The 23135-nt window shown below is 38.2% G+C and overlaps 1 protein-coding gene across 1 annotated transcript in view; it reads left to right on the plus strand.

The window, feature by feature from the left end:
- Positions 1 to 23135, plus strand: part of LOC104618151 (RNA-binding protein 33-like) — a gene marked incomplete at its 3' end in the record, with an annotated part of 27546 nt that extends 4411 nt beyond the window's left edge. Inside the window, exons 3-8 of the mRNA XM_010283672.1 lie at positions 4105 to 4183; positions 9077 to 9125; positions 11107 to 11177; positions 13256 to 13568; positions 14694 to 14804; positions 22964 to 23135. Coding sequence (XP_010281974.1) covers positions 4105 to 4183; positions 9077 to 9125; positions 11107 to 11177; positions 13256 to 13568; positions 14694 to 14804; positions 22964 to 23135 — 795 coding nt within the window. The remainder of the gene's footprint in view (positions 1 to 4104; positions 4184 to 9076; positions 9126 to 11106; positions 11178 to 13255; positions 13569 to 14693; positions 14805 to 22963) is intronic.

Genomic DNA, 23135 nt, shown 5'->3' on the forward strand with positions numbered 1-23135 from the left:
TACGCTTGTGAGACTTGACTGTGTAGCTTACAACTTCCATTTTACACAGAAAAATGATTAGTGAACATTTTACTGAAAGGGTGTCCATGGAGTTAGAAACTACCATCAGCATAGCTGAAGAGGAAATGAGACTTGTATTTTGTGGATTTCTAGTGTGGTTGATATATTCTTAATAAGCAGGAAGAAAGATAATGATTCTGGGCACACATCATAAAATAAGCTGTATAGAACAGCTTATAGCACTGCTGGGGCTACATCAGGGTAAGTATAAAGCAAAGAGTGGGGAACTAAAAGATTCCCTTTTAATGTGGGGAACCAAGTGTGTTTGGCTGTCTTTGTGCTTATTCTGGTTCACAGCTGGCCAGAGCCTTGCGAGGCAGGCTGGTCTAACAAAACAGCTAGTGTTAGTTCTTTCAGCATCCTGCACCTTCTCTGTGACTTCGATAATGGTGATTTCCTTAGAGTAGGAAGAGCCAAGTGGTGGATTATTTCTTTTGTTTTCCTGTATAACTGGTCTGTCCTGCTTACTTACTCAATTAGTGCTTTTTTGACATTTGATAGGTCTTCGGTTGTTTTTCCTTCTAGTGCTGCTTGGAATTTAGAGAGGGGGCTTAGTGTACTTAGTGATCACCTGCCAGGATCTTCCAGATCTTCCCAGCTAATGCGCATACGTCTTGGTGAGCTTTACTGTGAGAGCCTCGAATTGAAATGAGGAGCTGTAGCCATTGCGTTGCATGTCTTAGCAACAGTTGCTACGTACGATTGCCTTTTCAGGCTTCACTGATACTGCTGGAGGAAATAAAAAACCTCTTCCAACTCCTACAACGGACATTTTCCTACTTAAAAAGTTTATCTTCATGCATTGCCTCCCTTTTTTTTTCACACTCCCCACACATTAGTACTGAAAGTTTTAAGAAAAAATATCTTTTGGCTGTTGCTCTCAGTGGCTTTCTGCTCTGCTGATGCCAAGTGTTCCTCTTTCTGTACAAGTTAATGTTTTACAGGCACTTAACCATGCTTGACACAAACATTGACTTCAAGTTTCTGGAGAGGAAACATCCATAAATGTTTTGCTGATTGTTTACTGGTATTTTCCAATGTTATTGCCTAGACAGATAGAAGAAAAATGAAGGTATGTGTAATTTCAGAAATGGGGGTGAAAAAAATGATGCCTCACTGAATTTTGCTAGGTATCACATTGCACTTCAGGAGTTAAGGCCTATGTTCATTTCAGTGCTTGCTATCTCACAAACTATGAAGCTGGTGACAAATGCCGCTTGTAGATGTGTGACTGTTGTGACCTCCTTTTCTAAAGGAGACCTACAACCTGCTTTGGGCTCTGACAACACTTAATGTCAAAATGGCATAATTTATAATATTCATTGTCAGTGTCAGCTGTTGCAGAACAAATGAGCATAAAAAAGAAAAGGTGTCTCCCTCTGTCCCAAAGATCTTGATAAGTGTGTGATGAGACAGGGAGACAAGAAATGAGAACAGGGAGGTGGTGGGGACATATGTTCTTATAAGCTGTGGTCACCACACACAGATTGACCAGTTGTTTCTGAGGCTTTTGTATGCATCCTACTAGAGGGGACTGGTGAAAAGGGCTTTGCGTGGATGTAATTCAGCTTTGGATTTTGGTAGGAGTTGCTCATAAATAGGAATAGGATGTGAGAAATTTGGAGGGATTGGAAGAGCTGGAGAGTGGAGATTTTTGATGTTGGCTGTGTGTGGGTCCAAGTCTACACTACAAACTTGGCAGGAACTTGGACCCACTTTTGGTATTGTTTCTTCACTAGTAGTAATACTAGCTTGAAGCACTTTTATGGCCATGAAACTTAACTATCCGGCCTGGAGAAGTACTGTCAATTATACTGCAGAGTGTTTCTCTTTGTTGTAGAGAGACCTTGACAGAGAAAAAGGGTTTGGAATGCAACTTCGTGTTGTCCAGATTTAAACCTGGCTGATGTGAAGGTCCATCTGTATGGTGAAGAGCTAAGATCTTGTTTTCAAGTGTTGTTCATTTATAATGCAGCTCTCTGTTGTTCTAAAAGTGGTGCCTGGCATGAAAAAATACGATACGTTGCAAGCAGGCATTGCTTAAAAAGAAGTTACTGTCTTCCTGACGGTGGCCCTTATCTTGAGCTGTGTTAGTCAATATGTGGACACTTGTAATTTGGGCTGCTGCAAAACTAGTCGCATTACCTTAAAAAAAAAAAAGCCTTTGGGGTTGGTTACATCAAGTCAGTGGATTACTGCAATCCAGCTCTAAGAACAAGAGAGTGCAGGATATTTGTGCCCTTAAACTGGCAGTGTGCCAAGATAATCACTGCAGCATGGCTTTGAATTACCATAAGGAGAGCAAGGTAGCATTTTTTTTTCCAGACACCACAAAATTGGACAATTTAGTGTTGAAGGGGAAGATAGTAAATGTTTGGATATCTGTCTGGGTGAAATAGGAATTGGAATTGAAGGAGGTTGCAATATGTAAATGTTTGAGCAGAGAAATGTAAAACAACTGTTTGTTTCAGTGGTGTTAGCTCATATAAATTAGTTTAGATATAGAAGATAAGTTAAAAAACAAAACTATCTGTAGAGACTAAGAGGGAACCTGATCAAGGGGAATTGTTTTTTGCCTACTGTTTCAGAACAGAAGAGTTGCCACACTTGACTTGTGTTGTATTGTAATTCATACTGAGCAGTCTTATTTTCATAGTTATTTATGATTGAAATTTCTGGTTTTAAAGCTGTTAATTTAGTAACATTGCAAGAACTGAATTTTCTCTTTTTAATGTTTTTACCTTCTTTTAAACTTCTACTGGTCACTAACACCTGTATTTTGATTATATGAAGAGAGAAGTGAATAGGTTTGTCGTTGCATGCGGGGAATAATTACTAAAGGATACTGGATTGAGTTTAAAGAGCTGAAGACAGATTTGGTTTTGAAGGTTCATTTAAAAACAAATGAACACAAAAAACAGTTGATCCTTGGCATTGTACTTGGTCAAAGAGTTCAGTGCAAATAGTCAGGAGAATGACTGGATGTATGGCATCTTAGTGTTCACCAGTTCAGACTGTAAGGCTGGAAGACCTGGATTGCTCAACCTCCTGTATTTTGCAGACCATTGAACTGCAGCCAGCTTCCCCATGTGTTGAGCACAACTTTTACTGGCCCACTTGTTTGACTTACAAAAGTCATTAAAATGTGTGGAAAAGACACTAATTCCAGGTGTGCATTCTCTGTTGGCCTGTAGCCACAGGATGGGGGAGTGAGGGTTAAGTGTTTCTGAAGGTACATGCTTCCAGTTTACAGATGACAAGACATCTGGATGTCTGAATAGAGCAGATAAGCTTTGCATTTCTTTGGCAAACAAATGGAAGATTTAATATTTTTAAGTAGCAAAATTGTAATTTGCAAACTAAGCTACCCAAGAGTAATTTGTGATTTGATAGGCTAAAGTGAGGATACTTGGTGAGAGAAATGTGTGGAGCACTGGTTTTCTCTTGGAAGGTGCATGTGTTCTTAGGTACACAGTGTAACCTGCTTCAATGACTTCTGGGGTATTTAATGTGCCAGTTGAGATAATTGATGGTGTATTACACCTGACTTCCCTCTTCTGCTCTGGGTGGCTGCTGCCGTCCTGCCTTGTGCTGACTTGAGGTTTACTCCTATTTTCAAAGTGCATTTGCAGGCTCAGTGTGGGTAGATAAGCTTGTGGCCTGCAAGGCAAGTAGAGATCTGGCAGATGTTGTCCTCCTCATTACCATTGCACCTCAATTTCATGCGTTTCTGGGGACCTCCTGTCTCAAGGATGACCTTCCTTGTCAACATTTTCCAGTGATTTATCTCGTGCTTGATCTGTTTTCCTCGGGTCATCCTTACCTCAACAGTGAGAAAACGGGAAGAGTATTTAGTACATTGTGTTTTTTTATTATTGATGCATGTTGATATTTATTCATTTTTCTCATGTTAAAATGGAAAGTAGAAAAAAGTATTTTTGCATCTTCTATAAAAACCCCCCCCCCCCCAATCCTACCTAAGTGGTTGCTTCAGAAACCTTTCATTTCAGTAAGAATTATTTAATGTAGTCATCTTCTTTCCAGATGATGACTTTGATCAGTTTGATAAGCCTGGTGCAGAAAGGTCTTGGAGAAGAAGAGCTGGAGATGACGACTGGGACAGGTAGGTAGAATCTTTTCATGTTCTATTTCTGTGTGCTGAATTACATTGCTCCGTTTTCCCATTCTGGCATTCTATAGTCTAACACCTAGAGTAGCGCACATTTAGATACTAATGAAGATGTTGGTTGTTATGCATGTGTCAGCCAATGCTAGATTGTGCCAAACATACTTGCCGTGAGGAATATAGAGAGCGCTATGAAGAGACGCCATTTAAAATTGGACAACTACAAAATATTTGTGGTGTGTAATTAACTTTGCAATTAATGTCCTGGTTTTCCTTTTAAATATTTAGTAGATCTTAGTGGTTTAGCTAGTTAGATGTTTGCTACTGCTTGAATTTGCCCAACAACTTTTATTTTTTAACTAGATGTTTAAATTCTTATGCTCCAAGTCCTAGTTCAGTTTTACATTGTAGGAGAGTAGTGGAGCCTAGGTGTGCGCTTCTCTTGAAAAAATCACTGTTGTAAAGGTTTAGAAGTATGTATAAACTTGGTTATTTTGGGGCAGAATAAAAGTGTGTTTAGAAGGCATTCTAGCTGGGAAAGACTTGAATCAAGCTGCTTGCTAGACTTGCCTGTTCTTTGTGGAAGAAAACTTTTCACTTTTTTTGTGGGGTTGCTTTTTGTTATTATTCCTGTTTAGTAACAGAGAGACTTGTTCAGACTTTACCAGTGGTTTTCACTGTGAAAAGAGGAAAAAACCATTCCAAATAGATTTTTGTCTGGTAATCATTCAAGTGATTGTAGTAAATGAATTTTACCCTAAGTAGTTTTCTACTGAGCTGAGCCCTTGGAGTGAATCAGCTACTCTACAGTTGTCGTCGTTCCAGAAGGATTAGTTTCCTCTTCCGTGCTTTTGTGCTAGGTTAAGTGGGTGGTTTTCATTGCTCTAGGAGGTGAGTAAGAGTGAATAAGGAATTTGGACAATAGCTTCAGTATACCGGATGTTGTGCTGTATGCTGGTGAGGGGTATCTGCTTGCTGTCATGCTGGCACAGCTGTTTGTGGGTTGGATGATGAACTGCATCAAGGAACTGATCTGGTTTGAGAGTGTAATTAAAATAACTTGCTCAGGCTGGGTCACTGTACTGTGCTGTCTCCCAGTCCCAGCTCTGGGTATGCAGAAATACTGAAGCCAATATTACAGGCAAAATGCTTTTTTTTTTTCTTAGACTATTTTCTGAATTTTTTGCATTTGCTGACTTCATGATATGAATAGGTGGGCTCTTAGATGCTGGCTGATCCCATTTGTTTTTAGCTGTGTTAGTCTTACCACCTTAGAAAATTTGGAAGTGTCAAACAGCTGTTATTGGAAGTTGTAAGCCAATGGTAAACTCAGTGTGGCAAAGTTATTTTTATAGGATTTGAGAAAAGTTATAGAATATTTTCACTAAGCTGAGACACTGAAGCATACAAGGATTCAGTTTTAGAAAAAAGCTTTTGTTTATGTGTTTATTATTAGCTGCATATAATTGAAGATAGATTATCAAAAATTATATTGTTTATTCTTTAGTGAAATTGTAAGGGAAGTGGTTTCAGGTGCAGTGCTGGAGATTCCAGAGTTTCATCTTACTGATAATTTCAGAAAATGCTTTTTTTACAACAGTAGCTAATAAAATATTATTTTATTTGCACGTGTTGGAATTTTTATTATTGTTTTTTAATTATTAATCCTTTTTAGATTGTCAAGCTGTCTTTGGAAGTGTTACGTTCTATGATGGTCTGGGCAATTACAAATGCTGTACATGGATATGTTGTTGCCTAATGTAATTGCTTGAATTTTTTTAACTACTGGCCTAATTCAGTATAGGATACAGTTTTTTGAAGACGGAAAAAATGCTGAATGAACACAGACTTGTTTGGGTTTTTTAAATCCTTCATGCTTTGTTTTGCAATCTAAATCACTATTTTTGTGGAGGAGGGTGAAGGGGTTATGTTGTTAGTCATACATCTTGATCAACCCTCAACTCTTACTGTGCTGCTACTTAACTGAGTCCCACCCCCCAGTCATTTAAATAGTTTTGAATTTCCCCATCTCTTTCCTTTCTCAAACACCGGAGGGTGATAACTGAGAGTTGCAAAGCCCCTGTTACTTAGGAGTACAAATGTAACATTGTTCTTGGAGAATTTTTCCCATTATATTTTTTTACAAGTTCTTTTCCTGAAACACTTGTGTCCTTCCTTGCTGCTGCTCATGTTTAATGAGGCGTGCTCATGAAATTGGAGGCCAGAAAGGGCCAGTCTGACATCTTTATCACAGGCTGTTAATTTATACATTTATCTATATAAGTAGCCCAAAGCTTGCGTTTGGGAAAAACATGCAGTTGTTGTGCTATCCTGTGAGATGACAGGGCTGATTTAGTGGTTAACTTTTGCTGAAATTCGCTTATTCTGACCCTTGTCTGAGATTATTTGTTTCTTGACACTTGCAGAAAACTTTCCACTTTATCTTTATTATTATTATTTTATTTTCCTCATTTGGTGAGTTGAATTTATTCAGTGAGGGGAATGTTGAGGAAGGGGAGGAAGTGGGTCTTTCTCTTGTGAGAGCAGTGAACTCTTAGATTATATTAACCCTATTTCTTAGAATTGTGGTTTTGGAAAGACCTTTGTGTCTTGATACTACTTCCAAAGGCAACTCACCCTCACTATCACAGATGTGTACTTTCATTCTAGTTTACTTTAGTGAGCTTTGTGTGGTATCAGATTGCAATCATTCATTTTTATCTTTTTCTCAGCTAGCCTAAAATCTTCCACTATCTGGGGTTTTTTTTGGTTTTTTTAATAGTTAGATCTGGTAATTCTGGTCCTTCTTCTTTCCGTTAGATAACTCAGATTTGGTTGTTTTAAAAGAAGGTTGAGATAGGTTCACTTTACTGTGTAGGCTTTTTTTTGGTTGTGCTTTGTTTATTCAAAAAGTTACCAATGGTGATTTTTCTTCTAATTTATCAGTGAAAATATTGAATGACACTGAATATTTTAATGGGATTTGAACAGCATTCTGTGAAACACTTTTGTTTCTGTTACGAACTTCATTTATGTGCTAGTACTAATTTTTTTGACTGTCAAGTAATAAGCCAAAGCTTTTAAAAATCTACAATACGTATGTAATTACTTCTGTTGACCAAATGTGTAATCTTTTTAAAAAAAAAAAGAAAAATCACATTGAGGATGTTTTTTAGTAATGTGTTGAATAGCCCTAACTATGTTTAGGTAATTTTTCACTTTCTTTCCCATTCCTTTTTGGTCTGAATTTCTTACTACCTGAATTTGCTTTTTGTCTTTGAATGCTGCTGTAGCATGCTCTTGCCATCTTTTGGAATTTCTCTAGTACAGTTTCATTAAAAGCTGTCAGCAGTGGACCATAGTGCTGGGAAATATTTTCAAACCTTTTGGTGCATTTGTCAAGATTACTGGCAGCTGAAGAGATTAGTGACTTTTCACTGCTTCAGTTTTGGCTCTAAATTCTTCTCCAACTATTTCTGTTACGTAGAGTTTTCTGTCACTGAAATAAAGGCCTTAAATTCTAGACAGTTTGCTCTTTGGCATGTATGATATGTCTTATGTCCCAATTTTTGTTTAATATTGCAGTGACCACAAAAGAATTGCTATTTGTTAATGTTCAGTCATTCCTGGAACTGTTTGCTATCAGAAACTATGGACGAATACTGTGTACTCATGGTAACGTCCTGTTTAGGACTGATTTGGAATATCATCTGTTCTTGCCCACAAGATTTTTTATTTTCCCTTTGCATTATCTATACAGTAGCGAGCTCTGAAAGACATGTATCCATCTGCAAAAACAACTCTTAGCACTGATTTATGTCTTGGAATTGCCTCCTCATTTTCAAGTATTTCCAATGTAATCCTAAGGAACTCTTATACGTATTCCTATTCTGTTCACATAGCCCATTCTCACTTTGGGATATTTAATTTTTATGTAATAGCAAAGAGGTTTTTTGGGTTTGGGGTTTTTTAAGTTGTGCAGGTAGAAATAGTCTCATATTCTTGAATTACAGCTCATTTCAAAACACTGGCATTGCATTTTAGTATTAAAGACATGCATGTTCTAATACAGGCATTTGTCAATAATAAGTGTTTGTGACAGAAGGGGAACCTGTCACTAGATAGTTCTTTCTCTGAAGGAAGAATGAGATTAAGCAGTTGTCCTAAAGCTTATCTAATCTGGACTGCAGTTCTTTGTACTGCATCTTATTAATGGGACAGATGCGATGTGATGGCAGAAGTTTTGTAAGCCAGGTATTTCTATGCTTCCTGAATTCTTAGCCACACTTGTAAAGACGGTGAAATATGAGTTTGATTTTTTTGTCATCCTACAAATGTCTGTTTGACCATACCCTCAACTTGAGGAGCAGGGAATAAAGTATTTATGAAAGGTGTAGGCCTAAGTGGCTCCCAGGCCAGCTGGCCTCCCCGTGCCTCCTTGCTGAAGTGTGCCACATGGTGTCCTGTAGACTGTCTTGCCCACAGGACGTTCATTTCTGTCTCGCTTCTTCCCTGGGGAGGTGGGAAACAGCAGTTTGGACAATATGCCCAAATGGCCTTGAAGTGAAGAATCTGGAGTGGGGACCTAGCTAACTATTTTAAATGCCAGCACTTTGTCTAGGTTTCTGTGCTGTGTTACAGTTAGGGGGATATGGAAAGGAGAGTGTATGGAAATGAAATGACTGTGCAGCAGTAGTCTTATTTAATATGTATAGTCTATTGTTTAATTTAAAATACATATCCTTTTCAACTCACTGAATGCCAGGCTAAAAGAAAACCTAAAAGAAAAGACTGAGCGTTTTCCTCAAGTTAGTTTTTTCAGGTATATACCCTATATGGTGTTTGTTTCTGTTTTCTGAAGTTCAACTTATACTTGTTAATGTTTTCCAGTGAACTTGATGATGACTTGCTTGGAGAGGATTTGCTAACTGGCAAAAAGGTAAGAGATGTGCATTGAAGTGATATGTTACAGATACTAAAATGTGACTGTTGTTTAGCTTGCCCACTTCAGCTGTTTGGTATGGCCTCTTACATATTTTACAGCCACCTCCCCAAAGCCTGACTGCCACAGGAACCTGAGGTCTGCCCCCTGTTGCCAGAGCGCTCTGCACCCAGAACTCTGTTTCCTTTTGTGAATTACCTCGTGGCTTTTTAAAATAAGACTTCGAGAAAAAAATATTTTTTTTTTTTCTGGGATAGTATTTTTTTCTTATAACACATGGTTCAAAAAGGAGATGGTTTTCAAAATCAGTTTATCTGTACCTCATATTGACGTAACAATTAAAAAATTCCAATTATGTTCCCTGAGTGCTGATTAGCATTCTGGAGAATTCACTTCAGCTACCGGTTTCCTGGCTATTAAGAGTTACCCATCAAAATACTACCAGAGAGTAAATAAAAAAATCACTGTGTTGTCTATTAAAGACCCACTCACTGCTCACAATCCACTACTACTTTGTCTAATGAGTAGGCAGAGGATTTCCCTTTCTACAGTGAGGGAAGAATATGGGAGCAGCTAGCATTGGAGAACCTAAACAAGTTCTTCCACGTCTGCTCTAGACTCCTCACTCTGGTACCTATTTCCAAAACTGAACTCTATGTAAAGAACTAAATGTATTTTTGGATTTGCCAGATATCTGCAGGAGAAGACAGGGCTTCTGTTTGGGAAATCAAAAGTGGTTAGTCACCTCTTTCTCCACTTCATCTGCTAAATGAATTACGTTAGAAAATAGTTCTTAAAGTTTTACTTGGAGATGAATAGGTTTGTTAAGAAACCCAGATCTGATAAAAGTTGAGTTTTAATTGATACAGTTTTTTATAATTATGCTCTGAATGTTGGAAGTTATCTTCTTGAGATTATTCTGTAAGTAATCGCTATTAAAGGTTGGAAGTTCCTTTGTCCCATATACTGGTTTAAGAAGTAAAATTCCAGGAGGATAGGGATTGCAGATGTGTGTTACACATTTATCAAAAACATAAGCAGTTAACATTACATACATCTTTATCAACTCACATTTCAACTACAAAGGTACTTATTTATCTTTTAAAAAAAAATCAGTATAAATACTAACCAATACTAGATATCTCCAATGTATTATTATGTATTCTTGTGCTTTTTCTATTCTTGTTTTCAGTTTGCCACATTACAGGGCTCTGAGCAGTTTCTGGGCATGGACTCATATGGTGGAGTAATAATAGATTTCTAAGGAAGTTTTCCCTGACGTATTTAGGCTAAACTTGCTTCTACTTAATCTCATCCCAGTACTTTCAGATAAATCTACCCTTGTATAACCTTTCTGCCCCTATAACTTCAGAGGATGGAAATAATGTTGCTGAGAAAAACTTCAGGTATCTCTTCCTAGCGGGTAGTTATTAAAAAAAAAAAAAAAAATCCAAAACCAACTGAAAGCATGATAGACAACGTAGAAGGAGTTCAGAAAAGGCACGATATTTTTGTCTATTTTCTTCACTTACAAACTAAGTATGTTTTTAAAATGTTCTTCATATCATCATATCCTTTATTCCAGTCTCCTAAGTATGTCTGCTTTCTAGAAAACTGCAGTACCTTTGTGGTTTTTCTTGACTTGCCAGAGCACTAAAGCTAACCTTTTTTCTTCTTGGTATTAAGTGAGTTGTAGTCTTTGGCTATATTTGGGAATGTGTCAGTGAAAAGTGTTGATAGCTAGGCAAATTTGATTTCTGTAAATTTCCATAAGACTGTCAAACATTTATTTTCAAATTTGTTGTCTTCTATAGTGTGTTTTTTTTCATTGAATTAGTTTCATTGAAGATACGGTCTTAGTCTGGGATGCATTCTTCATTTAAAATACTTTTGTGTTCAGAAGTTTCAAGTTTCGGTACCTAGTTAGTTAAAAGTTTATGTCCGTTTATATTCATGATTGACTTTTTCTGAAACCTAGAATCAGTCAGACTTGTCAGATGAAGAGCTGAATGATGATCTTCTGCAAAGTGACAATGAAGAGGAACAAGAATTTCGGTATATCTTTTCTAAGTCTTGTGTTTTGAATAACTCTAAGCTATTAATGACTACTACTACTGATAACCAGTAAACTACTAAACTGAAGTTACTGGTACATACTTAAAATAGTTTTCCTTTTTACCTAGCCAGCTAATTAATAATGTATATATAATGTGTTCAGTAGCTTTGTTAGCATTTCAGTAAAATTATTTTTTCTTTATTTGAATCTAATAAATTTAACTCAAATATATAAAAAAGCTTATAAAAAAGAAACTGTATCATCTCCTGTACATTTAGAATTATTTATAAATACTTACAGAGCTCTTGTTCTGTGCCGCCTTGGTATTGTTGCAGGCTTCCTTCTCCTGTGAAGTCCTTTTCTGCCATCTTTCTTTTAAAAATAAATCTTAACTCCTAAGACCCTGAGGAGGGGAGTGTTGTAGTTTGTAAGGCTTGATTTGTGGCTTAAATATGTGTATACAATTACACAGCAGAAAATTTCGTACAGAGTTTATAGGGATGAGCAGGTACTTCCATGGGAGTTGGCTGAGGATCCTGCCCTGTGAATCCCCTGTGGTGATCCAGCTCCACAACTGAATTATGGGCATTACAAGTCAAAATTAGTGTCTTGACACCTTTAATTTTTCAGCTGGACTGAACGGGGTGGGAGCATGCTTGTGATGCAGTACTGATGCTGCTTTTAGTGGCCTGTGTGTTTTGCTATCTTTTCCTTTACTTGTTGCACGCTATGCAGGCATGTCATCTGAAGGGGTATCAATATATATATATAAGTGTATAACATATATACGTACATCGCACTGAGATCTCCATTCTGTCCTTGCCTGGAATTAGGATAAGGGGTCCTGTCCCTGTGTTGGATTGATAAGGGTGTAGTGAAATACCTCAGACCATCAATCTCACCATTGTCCGCTGTTTTCCTCCCTGCAGGAGTGAGGATTGGACTGTTCCCTTCAAAACGGGAAATCCCAGTTACAATCCTTGCTGTTTCTTTCTCTGGGCTTCCTGCTTGGAGCCCTGGACAGCAGGGGTGGCTATGTGGCTGCACAAGTGATGAGGAGAGATCTAAAGCATGATAATATTGCTCAGTGGAAGCAGGTTTCTGTAGACAAGTCTTGCATTTTTAGCAGTATTATTGCTAGGGAGAGTGTTGCTCCGTTTCTTTCCCCTCTTCCCCTTTCCATTCAATGTCACTTATGCCTCTATAGTTCGGAGGATAATGATAATCCAGCATAATGTCTTGGGTTTTGTGTTAAATCTTCTCAGTCTGATAGATGCAAATAGCTCAAAGCTGCCCGGATCTTGTTCCCCCAAACCTATGAAAATAGTGAATAATAGGAATGTAATAAAAGTAAAAAATTCTTATACCTGGAGCCCTTAAATCAAGAAGAGATTTCCCCCCCACGCCGCTTTTCTAACTAGTTTGCAGTTGGTTAGTCGCTCTTCTCACGTATTGATGACACTAGCTATTGTAAACGATAAAGTAAATTTTGAGTTTTGCTTTTCCTCCAGATGATAAACTTGCCAGTGTTTTATTGATCTTTTTTTTCAGTGTCTGTGCCACTACTAAGTTTGAATAAATATCAGGCATTTAAATGACAGTTCTTGACTATATATTTTACATTATTTTAAGTAGAACATTAAATCTGTCATAAAAATGTAAGATTGAATTCAAGATAATCAAGAAGGAACAATATTAATGCATTTAATAAAACATAATTTACTAGCTTTTTCTGAAAGATTGGGAAAACAGTTGCAGTTATAGTCATTTTGTGTGTTTTTTTGATAGTCTTTGAGTTAGAATTGAATCCAGTCTGCTTTGGTTACCAAGCAGGACCTTTTGCCAGTTTGACCTGCTACACCATCTGGTTGGTTTGATTCCCCTGGTCAAATAGCCTGCAGCTGGTGATAAGCTGCAGTACAGTATGCATTATGGAAATATGGCATGGAATCAAACAGTGTGTGAGGTATAATTTTGTCCACCAACTTAGAGAATTTGTATGTGTTGGCTTTGTTTTGCTGAATCTTTGTGTGTAGTTGACTGTTACGCTTCAACCTCTCATATTTTTCCCCCCATACCATAGTTCTCAAGGTGTCACAGTTAGCCTCAATGCTACATCTGGCATACTTACATCATACGAACTCTCTGAGACCATCAACGATCAATCGATAGAACATGAGTCTGAGTATGACCAAGGGGAAGATGAAATTGTTTATGACAAATCTGAAGCACCTGAAGTATATGCTTCAGATTATGCAGAGGAAGGACATTATGAAGGTAATGATCCTGAATTGACAGAAGACCAAATAGAATATGGGGAAGAGCCTGGAGAAGAAGATGAAGTGCTAGACCTTGAAATCAATGAACCCCTAGATGAATTTCCAGTGAGTTTCTTTCTATTGTATCTTCAAAGATAACATTGCTTCACGTGCATAGGGTTTTAGACCGATTTGAAATCTGTTTACCTCCCTAGGGAGGAGGGGAAATTAGACCTATTATCACTGTCTGCCAGTTTCTTTATCTAGGCTGTGACAAAGTTTGTGTTGACAGCTTGTTTGGCGGTAGGTAATGCTCCTTTGTCATGCTGGAAGGCAGTTGAGAATCATGACCTTGAGGATTGTATCCTTAAGGAAGAAAACAGCTTTGTGTGGTGGAGATACACCGCCAATTGTTAGAAGTACTTAATGCAAAAGCTTTTATCCAGGCTTTAGACAAGATCTGATAGAGTCCTTCGAAGGTGAAAAGATTATTGACCTGCTAAAGACATCTTTAAGGTGCTAATATCCCAAAGTGATTGATGTCCTGCTCGTTCATCCTTTTTGTAACTGAGAACTGTCTAAACCTGAATAAAGAGATTGGAGGTTAGTTCAGAAAATGTCACCTGCATAATTCAATATAATTTAAGCAGTGTATTAGAGAACATGCATTGGCTTTAATTGCTATTGAAATGATTTAATCTTAATTAAAACTGTGTTATCAATGAGGTGTTTTAAAATACAAGCAAACTTACTTAGGAAAGATTTTGCTCTTGTGTTTTGTTCATAATTGCTCAGAATTGAACCTGTTCATGTGTAAGCACTTGCAGAGTGTTTTAATAATGTTTATATTTTTGATGGAGTAAAATCTGATGTTAATGTTTCTGTGGTACATGTTTCGTTTGGCAAGAAAGTACTGCAGTGTTTGCTTCATGATTTTGTAGTCAAAGGATGTAGAAATACAGAAGTAGATGGGGCAAACAGTAGATGGGATCTTTATGATGACGTTACTGGGATCTGAATGAAAACTGTTCTGGTTATGGTTTTGATAATGTTGAAATTATTGTCTAGGTAAAAGCACTGCTAATTATACCTTATATGATATGTCAGTTACAGTTGACAGTTCTGATAGATACAATATTTCTCTTCCAGTTCTGGAAACAGTAACAATGCTTACACACCCCATCTCTTAACGGGTTTGTGATTCTGTAACGTTGGTCTATGTCTTTTCACCTTCTTGTGTTACTGCCTTAGGATGAAGATTACATGCAATCATATAATGAGCAAGCAATGGAAGAACAAGAAGAATATACAGCTGATGAGGAGCTGGAAGAATCCCAGACAATAACAAATGAATCAGAAGAGGTATGTTATGAATTTAATGGAAACTTAAAATAACTAGTTGTTTCAGAAATTGGATTTGTAGAATTGCCCATATTGCTGGGTAAGAACTGATGCAACTTTGCCAGTGTTTGCCAGTTATTGGTGGTATTACTGCTGGTATAAGATGTGTTGTGATAGCATCTGTATTGTTAGTTACACCAGATCCCCTCTGCCCCTTGGGATGAAAATCATTAAGGGAGAGCTCAAAATGTCCATATTTAATCTTAGCTTCAACATTAGAAACTTCAGGGACCTTTTTGGGTAGGAGAATGATAGTAATACTGCATGCTGCCTGTTAAATCTCTAACAGCTATGGTGCCTCACTTTCCAGATGGATAATTTGCTGCTGTTGGGAGTGTGGATACAGTTCTCCGGTATCCCACTTTGAGGAGGAGTGTGAGCATGGAAAGTTCTGTATGTTAGAAAGGTCACATTGTTTGTGGTTTTGAAAGAACTTGTATTGGGACTGAAATTTTTGTGAAGTTTATCTTAATTCTTCGATTAGGAAAAAGGATGAGTTCCTTAATTTGCAAAAAGAAAGCTTATGCCAAAAACTCTCAAGTATACATGCACTGGTTATAGCCTGGAACAGTGTTATCATAACTGTTACTAATTTGCAAGTTTTTGATGTGGGATTTTTTTCCTTTCCCCACCAGGTATCTGCTTTAATATTACTTTTATTCCAGTTCTTAATTAAATAGGATTGAATGGATTGCCTGCTGAGAAGTGTAGTCAGAGTGTGTTCCCTCTTTGGAGCTGTAACTCATCAGGAAATCAATTCCTCAAAGACACAGCAGTGTTCTATGAAGTTCTAACAAACGGGTGTGCTGTGATACTCTCTAGTTGTATTAAACTTATTATAATAAAACAACCTTCTTTGGTGAGTGAAGAGAGATGCATTGAAAGGGGCCACCTGCATTGTTCAGTCTTTGCTGTTGCAAGTGTGACATCTTAGACCAAATATACCTTAAATGTAGTTAACTTGTTGTTTCCTAAGTATTAAATCTACCCTTCCAAAGAACTGTGAAACAGTTCAACACTTTTCGTTCATTCACTGGATTATGTACACTTTCCTTCTGCTATTTTAAAAGCAGCCTGATGCAGTTGTGCTATCTGTAGCCACAGTGTGTTTGAGATGAAAGCACCGCACATCATGTAAAATTAAGTACCTAGTTGGGTTTTACTGTCAAACTTACCACAGCTTCATTTTTAGAGTATGAACTAGTGAGAATTCTGTAATAATCATGTTGTCTAAAATTGTCCAGTTCAGAATTACATTCCTTTCATTCCAAAGATAACACTAATGCAAGTTTTTAATTGATTTTTGTTAATAGAGCTTCTAGAGAATTTGTTCATCATGTAAAGTGAACATTTTGGCCACATCTTTATTCAGTTAATCTTCATTCTGGATTTATTCTGATGGCTTGCAGATTGCCGCAGGTTTCTTGTTTCCAAAATAGTACCATCTTTTTATTCCTTTATTATGTCATATAATAGCTTATTTACATTTGTTTGTAGGCTCACAATTGTACTCTAGAAATGAGAATTCCACTGAGAGAGAACCTTTGTAGAATATGCACTTCTATTTATTACATGGTTAGATGCATGCCTCCAGCTCTGTATAGTTTTGTTCTTTATTGAAGTGTTATATTTAAATCTCATAATATTCACTGCTTGTAAACAAGGGTAATTGTTGGCATTCTCCTGTAGAAAATGCAACACAATAATGGAGCTGTAATAGATGTGGTACAAATAAATATCATTATTTCTTGATTGAAAGTTGGTGTCTGCATAACAGAGTGAGCTGATAGAGAAAAGTGTGTGGTAGTGTTGTATTTTAAACAGTTTCCATATTAAAACAAAAGTAAAGCCTCTTACATTGCATGAACAACGTTTTGTAAGCCAAGAGGAAAGCTGACTGGGGAATTGGAACATGATGGAGGAGACTGGTGAATAAGGGAAGTGAGACCTGGCACTCATGGGAGATGTGAGGAAGGGCAGGAAGTTTGTGTTCTTGGCCAGATCAGGTTCAAGGCATGCTTTTTCACTTGATATTTAATTTAAAATGGTGCTTAGCACTTGCATTTTGAATAAATAACACTCTTTGTGGAACTTCCTTCAAAAATGTAGCAGTGCTTCAGAAAATATTTTTGCCTTCCTAAGGCACAAAGCAAAACCCAATACCCAGAAGTTTCAGCAGCAAATGGGTGTGGGAAAACTGTCAGTTGTACAAGTTGTTACAGAATCATAGGATAGTTTGGGTTGGAAGGCACCTTAAAAGGCCCTCTAGTCCAAACCCCCTGCAGTGAGCAGGGACATGTTCAACTACATCAGCTTGCTCAGAGCCCCATCCAGTGTGACCTTGCATGTTTCCAGGGATGGGGCATCTACCACCTCTCTGGGCAACCTGTGACAGTGCTTCATCTTCCTTGCTGTAAAAAATTTCTTCCTTAGATCTAGTCTTAATCGTGTGACCTTGCATGTTTCCAGGGATGGGGCATCTACCACCTCTCTGGGCAACCTGTGACAGTGCTTCATCTTCCTTGCTGTAAAAAATTTCTTCCTTAGATCTAGTCTTAATCTGCCCTCTTTTAGTTTAAAACCCTTACCCCTTGTCCTATCACTACAGGCTCTGCTAAAAAATTTGCCCCACCTGTCTTACAAGCCCCCTTTAAGTACTGGCAGGCTGCAAGAAGGTGTCCCCGGAGCCTTCTCTTCTCCAGGCTGAACAACCCCAACTCTCTCAGCCTGTCCTCACAGCAGAGCTGTTCCATCCCTCTGATCATTTTGGTGGCACTCCTGTGGACCTGTTGGAGGGGATCCAGGTCTTTCCTGTGCAGAGGGCTCCAAGGCTGGACACAGGACTCCAGGTGGATTCTCACCAGAGTGGAGCAGAGGGGCAGAATCACTTCCCTTGACCTGCTGGCCATGCTTCTTGTGATGTAGCCCAGGATATGGTTGGCCTTCTGGGCTGCAAGTACACATTGCTGGCTCCTGTCCAGCTTTTCATCCACCAGTACCCCCAAGCCTTTCTCGGCAGGAGAACATTGACATCTGTAGCTCTTCCCTTGTCCACTGATGTGGTCTGTCGTCACTCCATCATAGACGGCTACTAGATTGGTCAGGCAGGACTTCGCTTGGTGAAGCCATGCTGGCTGTCTTGAATCACCTCCCTGTCCTCCATCTGCCGTAGCATAGCTTGTAGGAGGATCTGTTCCATGATCTTGCTGGGCACAGAGGTGAGGCTGATGGGTCGGTAGTTCCCAGGGTCCTCCTTGCTACCTTTTTTAAAAATGGGTGCGGTGTTTCCCGTTTTCCAGTCACCGAGGACTTCACCTTACTGATAAGACTTTTGAGATATGGTGGAGAGTGGCTTGGCAACTACATCATTCAATTCTCTCTGGACTCTGGGATGCATCTTGTAGGTCCCATAGACTTGTGTATGTTCAGGTTCCTCATGGTCTCCAACCTGACCTTCTCTTACAGTGGGAGGGACTTTGCTCCTCCAGTCCCTCTCTTGCAGTCTGTTCCCTCTAGAGGTGTGGGAAGAGAGGTTGCCAGTGAAGACTGAGGCAAAGAAGCCACTGAGTACCTCAGCCTTCTCTTCATCCATCTGCCAGTCTTTCTCATTGTGGGGGGGATACGCTTTCTTTCACCTTCCTTTTCTGGCTGACATCCCTGTAGAAGCCCTTCTTGTTATTCTTTGCATGCCTTGACAAGTTCAGCTCCAGCTGCGCCTTGACCCTCCTGACTTCTTACCTACACACCTGGGCAGTGTCCCTGTACTTTTCCCAGCATCCCTGTCCGTGCTTCCATTCCCTGTGGATTTGTCCAGCAGGTCTCCACTCAGCTGTGCTGGTCTTTTGCCTTCCTTCCCTGATTTCTTACACCTGGGGATCAAGAGCTCTTGTGCTCTATGGAAAGCTTCCTTAAAGATCTGCCAGCTCTCTTCTGCTCCTTTGTCCTCAAGGGCATTTTCCCAGGGGGTCCTATTGACTAACTCCCTCAAGAGCTGGAAGTTTGCTTTCATGTCCTAAATATTTTTAGAGCAATAATACCACTAATTATGTCTACAAAATGTTCATAAAAATGTGACCTTTTAAAACTAGAAATCATAATTTCTTTGTTTTATATTGGAACTGATGTCTTGTGAACTTTATGATGGGGGTTTCTTATTGCATAAATTTAAACCATGTCTTGGGTTATGCTGATAAGAAATGATGAGGACTTTAATAAAGAAAACATTCGTGAGGAAGTGCTGCATACTGCTTTTCTTTTGATAGAATACAGACTTGGAAACAAAAGGCCAAGGTCTCTGTCTGTTGAATTGTTCCATCTGTGTTTAGCCAGAACGTAGGCATTTTAGTTCTTTTGTTCAAGTTTGAAGATATTACCCGTCAGCCTGGGGGAAAATGATGAAAACAGTGCAAATCAAAACAGCCAAGTTTTAAACATATTTGGAAGGTCTTAGGTTTGTTTTTTATTCCCATTTTTCATCTGTGGAGGTGCCCTTGGAATAGGTATAACATCCTCTTACCTGCTCTCTGTTACTTCTTGATCCCTTAGGATTGAGCAATTGCTGCTGCTTCAGTGTTAGCCTCTTGTAGAAGTCTCCACTGCTGATTTTCTAGCTAGTTAATAAAAGTTCTTTGTTTCACCTTTGTAACGTTTCAGGTGGAAGGAACCTGGTCTAGCCTGTTTTGTACATTTTAGCAATCTCTGTCACAAAGCTCTCCAGGACACTTGACAATCCTATGTTTAGGAGGATCCTGTGTGAAGATCAGCATTTATCATGCTGACTAGTGTTTTCTCCTGCTTTCCTTGGGTTATGTCTGTTATCAGTCCTGCAACTGCCTGGTGAGCTGTTCAGGGCAGGAGCATTCACTCTTGCTCCATTGCAGATCCTAACGCAGCATGGGGAGTTCTGGTCAGTGACTGGGATTTATGGCATAATTATTTAATGAGGATGGCAGAAAACTCTGACCTTGTGACAGAAGAAAGGTCATTATTTTTCTTTGTAAGGAAGAGTCAGCAAAGTTCTTTGGTGGCTTTGTGCAAGGTGTCATAATGGGAAATGTTAAGCTCCCTTTGAGGAGAGCTGCTAAGAAGTCTTGGCTGGCTAGTCCAGTCAAGTGACTTCAAGTGGCTGTTCAAGGACTGTTTATGTATATGCAGAGATATTCATGATTAGCAAGTATTAAACAGAATCCTCTAAGTACAAGTATGTATTAATTCTGTGCTTGCAGTTGTGTCTTTTCCTGGATAAATTTCTTCAGAAACACAGAATTGATTCACATACTGTAATCTTGGCAGAACAACTCATCCTCTTAGGCTGGAAGTTGGAAAAGACGATCTAAAGTCTTGCATGCTACAACTATTGAACAAATTGCAGGGGAAAGGGTGTATGCTCCAACCCAGCTCGGATAACCTTTCCTGGAGCTACACGTAGAGCACATATGGTTAGCTGTCAGGCAGGTTTGTGTCTCCATTGCAGCTAATAAAAATCTCTCAATACTACGTGTAACCAAACTTGGACATGGGTCAGTTAGCATTCTCAAACACTGCCTTTCCTTGGCTGCTTTTTCATTAGCTCCTTTGATTTCTTTGTCTCTAATATTTAACATTTGTATGGTGGTTGTTTGTTAGTAGGTGGCATAAGTGTTACACTGATCAATAAAGTGAGTTAGACCCAGAAGACTACAGAATTGGTACAAGGGCATAAGAATGTAGTAGTGCTGGACTGGAAAAGTTTGAGAAATGTTTTTTGTTGTTGCACAGGAAAGTAGTTGTCTTGTAGTCTGTTACAACTTGCGCTTTTTTTTTTTTAATTGGATATGTCTTTTTTTCCAGAATGAATAATTATCAAAAGGTAGGAGAGTTTCCACAGTTATTTTCTGTAGCATTTCATTAAAGCGTTGCAGAAGTTTTCAGGACAATGCAGACTGCATTAACCATTCTAGTCTTGATTCTGTAGTCTGAGCCACATGTAGAGCCTTGCACAAGTTTTGCACTTACAAATGAGATTACATGGCTCAGACCAGTCTTCAGTGCATAAAAACTGGAATTCCAGTGTAGCTTTTAAGGGGGTTGGACATAGTGAGTGGATGTGTCTGGGATTTATTCTCTAAAGTAAAGCAGGAGGCTCAGTGTAGTGAGAGTATGTCCTGCAAAACAGCCGCTCCAGTTCTGACTTCCAAATCCTGATCATGAAGGGAAAGTTTTTAAAGAGAAGCATTGGAACAGTAAAATTATGGCATTTATGATAATCAAAAACATAGAATTGACAGAGATGTTGCTACTCTTTTCTCCTTTGGGAGTCCCTCTCTCGAAAGTAAAATGCAAACCCTGTCTTTCTACCTTGTTTTTGTTTGTTTTTATTAAAGCATGTTAGTGTCTCTTTCATTGTTCTAACATCCCTCCTCTGTTCCATGAGTCTCAACTGCCTGTCCTCAGAGGTGCTTTGATTATACATGGATATGTTAATCAGACCAGTTGTGCTCAATTTGGGTTTGCTTTTGGGGTTTGGATTTCTTTCAGTCTTCAGGGTTGTTTTTTTGCCTGCTATCCTGTCTGTTATTTTTAGCTGCATTTTTTGATATGATAAAGTTGTTACATTTTAAATATATATTTATTTTATATAAGCCTTAAAGCTTTTAGTAAACTTTGACTATCCACTTAGCTATATTTTCAAGCATTTTTGTGAGATCAGGAAATGTAGTGCTTGTGTGTTTGTGTGGAATGGATAAAACACATTCCAAAATAAGGAGATGATAAAATGAAAAGAACTTGGGATCAGTAGCCCACTAAACCCCAGTAACTAAGTATACAGATCATTGATTCACCAGACCAAAGTTGGAGTAGCTTTGAGCTTGAGTTCATATGATTGCTGTCTTTTAAAGTAGAAATGGTCGTGCCAGGTTCTGTCTCTGATCTTGCTTCCCACGTTTCTTTTTAGTTTTGGATGACGTTCGGATAAGGAAATTTGCAATCTCTTGTACCATTCTGCCATTAATTCTTTTTCTCGATTTGTGACTTAGTATCTGTCCACCTGACTGACAGACTTGCTGTGCCTTTTTGGTGCAGTAATTCATACGAATCTGGTTAATTAGAAGACTAAACCATTTTTTGCATGTTATATTTAACTCCTTTTTTTAACTATCCTCAAGCAACATAAAAGTTATGATGTATTTATTGGCTTTGCCAAGAATTAAAATGCATGTGTAGGCTCTAAGAAATGAGCAAGTAGGCTTGTACAAGAAATAACCAAATATACAGTAACCAAATATTTTATGGAAAATCATACTATATTATAAGACTTCTAATTTTCAACTCTAGAAATCAAATATAACTTGTGTAACATTCTGAACATTAATTTTTATCATGCCCGTACAGGAAAATGAAATTGATTTTTTTCTCTTTTTTTAATTTGAAGGAGAGGGACCCATTTTCATTTGGGACATTGTTTCATCTAAATAAATGTTCTCGGTTGTAGAGAGAACTGCAAAGTAAATGAGGGCAAGGGAGTAGCATTCCAATTCCAATATACATATTTAGTATATTCAATTTTTATCCAATGCTCTTCTCCATTGTCTTCATCAATTGCTGAATTAAAACTGGGAAATATTAATGGAGTGGAAAAAGTAAAGACAAGTACAGTTATACATACCTAGAGGAATAAAATTGGAATGTAAGATTATCTGGTTTAGTTGTGTGTTTTTTTTTTTTTTAACAACATGATGCTGACAGTTGTTAACAAATGGGAAAAAAATTAAGGATTTAATGTTTGTATTGCAAACCTGGGATGCTACCAAATTCAATTATCTGGGTCAACTCAGTGATAAAATGTTGCTCTGTGTGCAAAAGTAGCCACTAATCAGATGGTGGTTCTATCTGGAATTTCCCTATTCCCTTAAATATTGCAGCAAAATGGGTTTTCTCAGTAGATTTTACTATATAATTTATTATATATTTCGTATCCTTGTGTTTGTAAAAAGTTCACCAAGCTCTTAAATTTCACTGAATTATGTATGAGAATAATGTATAATGCTAGCAAAATCTGTACAAAAAAAAACTTTGTCTTGACACCGATCACAAGAAAATAGGTTTTTCAGTTTGCATGTCCTCTGTATTTTGTGATTCAGGCAGCTATTGAATCTCTGGAACTTCAAGAAGAAACAAAAGAAGAATCTGATGAAGAGGAGGATGATGACGAAGAGTCTGGACGATTACGTTTCAAAACTGAACGGAAAGAAGGAACAATAATTAGGCTCTCAGATGTGACAAGAGAAAGGAGAAACATTCCAGAAACTTTGG

Source organism: Phaethon lepturus, unplaced genomic scaffold (assembly GCF_000687285.1).
Source record: "Phaethon lepturus isolate BGI_N335 unplaced genomic scaffold, ASM68728v1 scaffold11503, whole genome shotgun sequence".
In the NCBI taxonomy this organism is placed as follows: Eukaryota; Metazoa; Chordata; class Aves; order Phaethontiformes; family Phaethontidae; genus Phaethon; species Phaethon lepturus.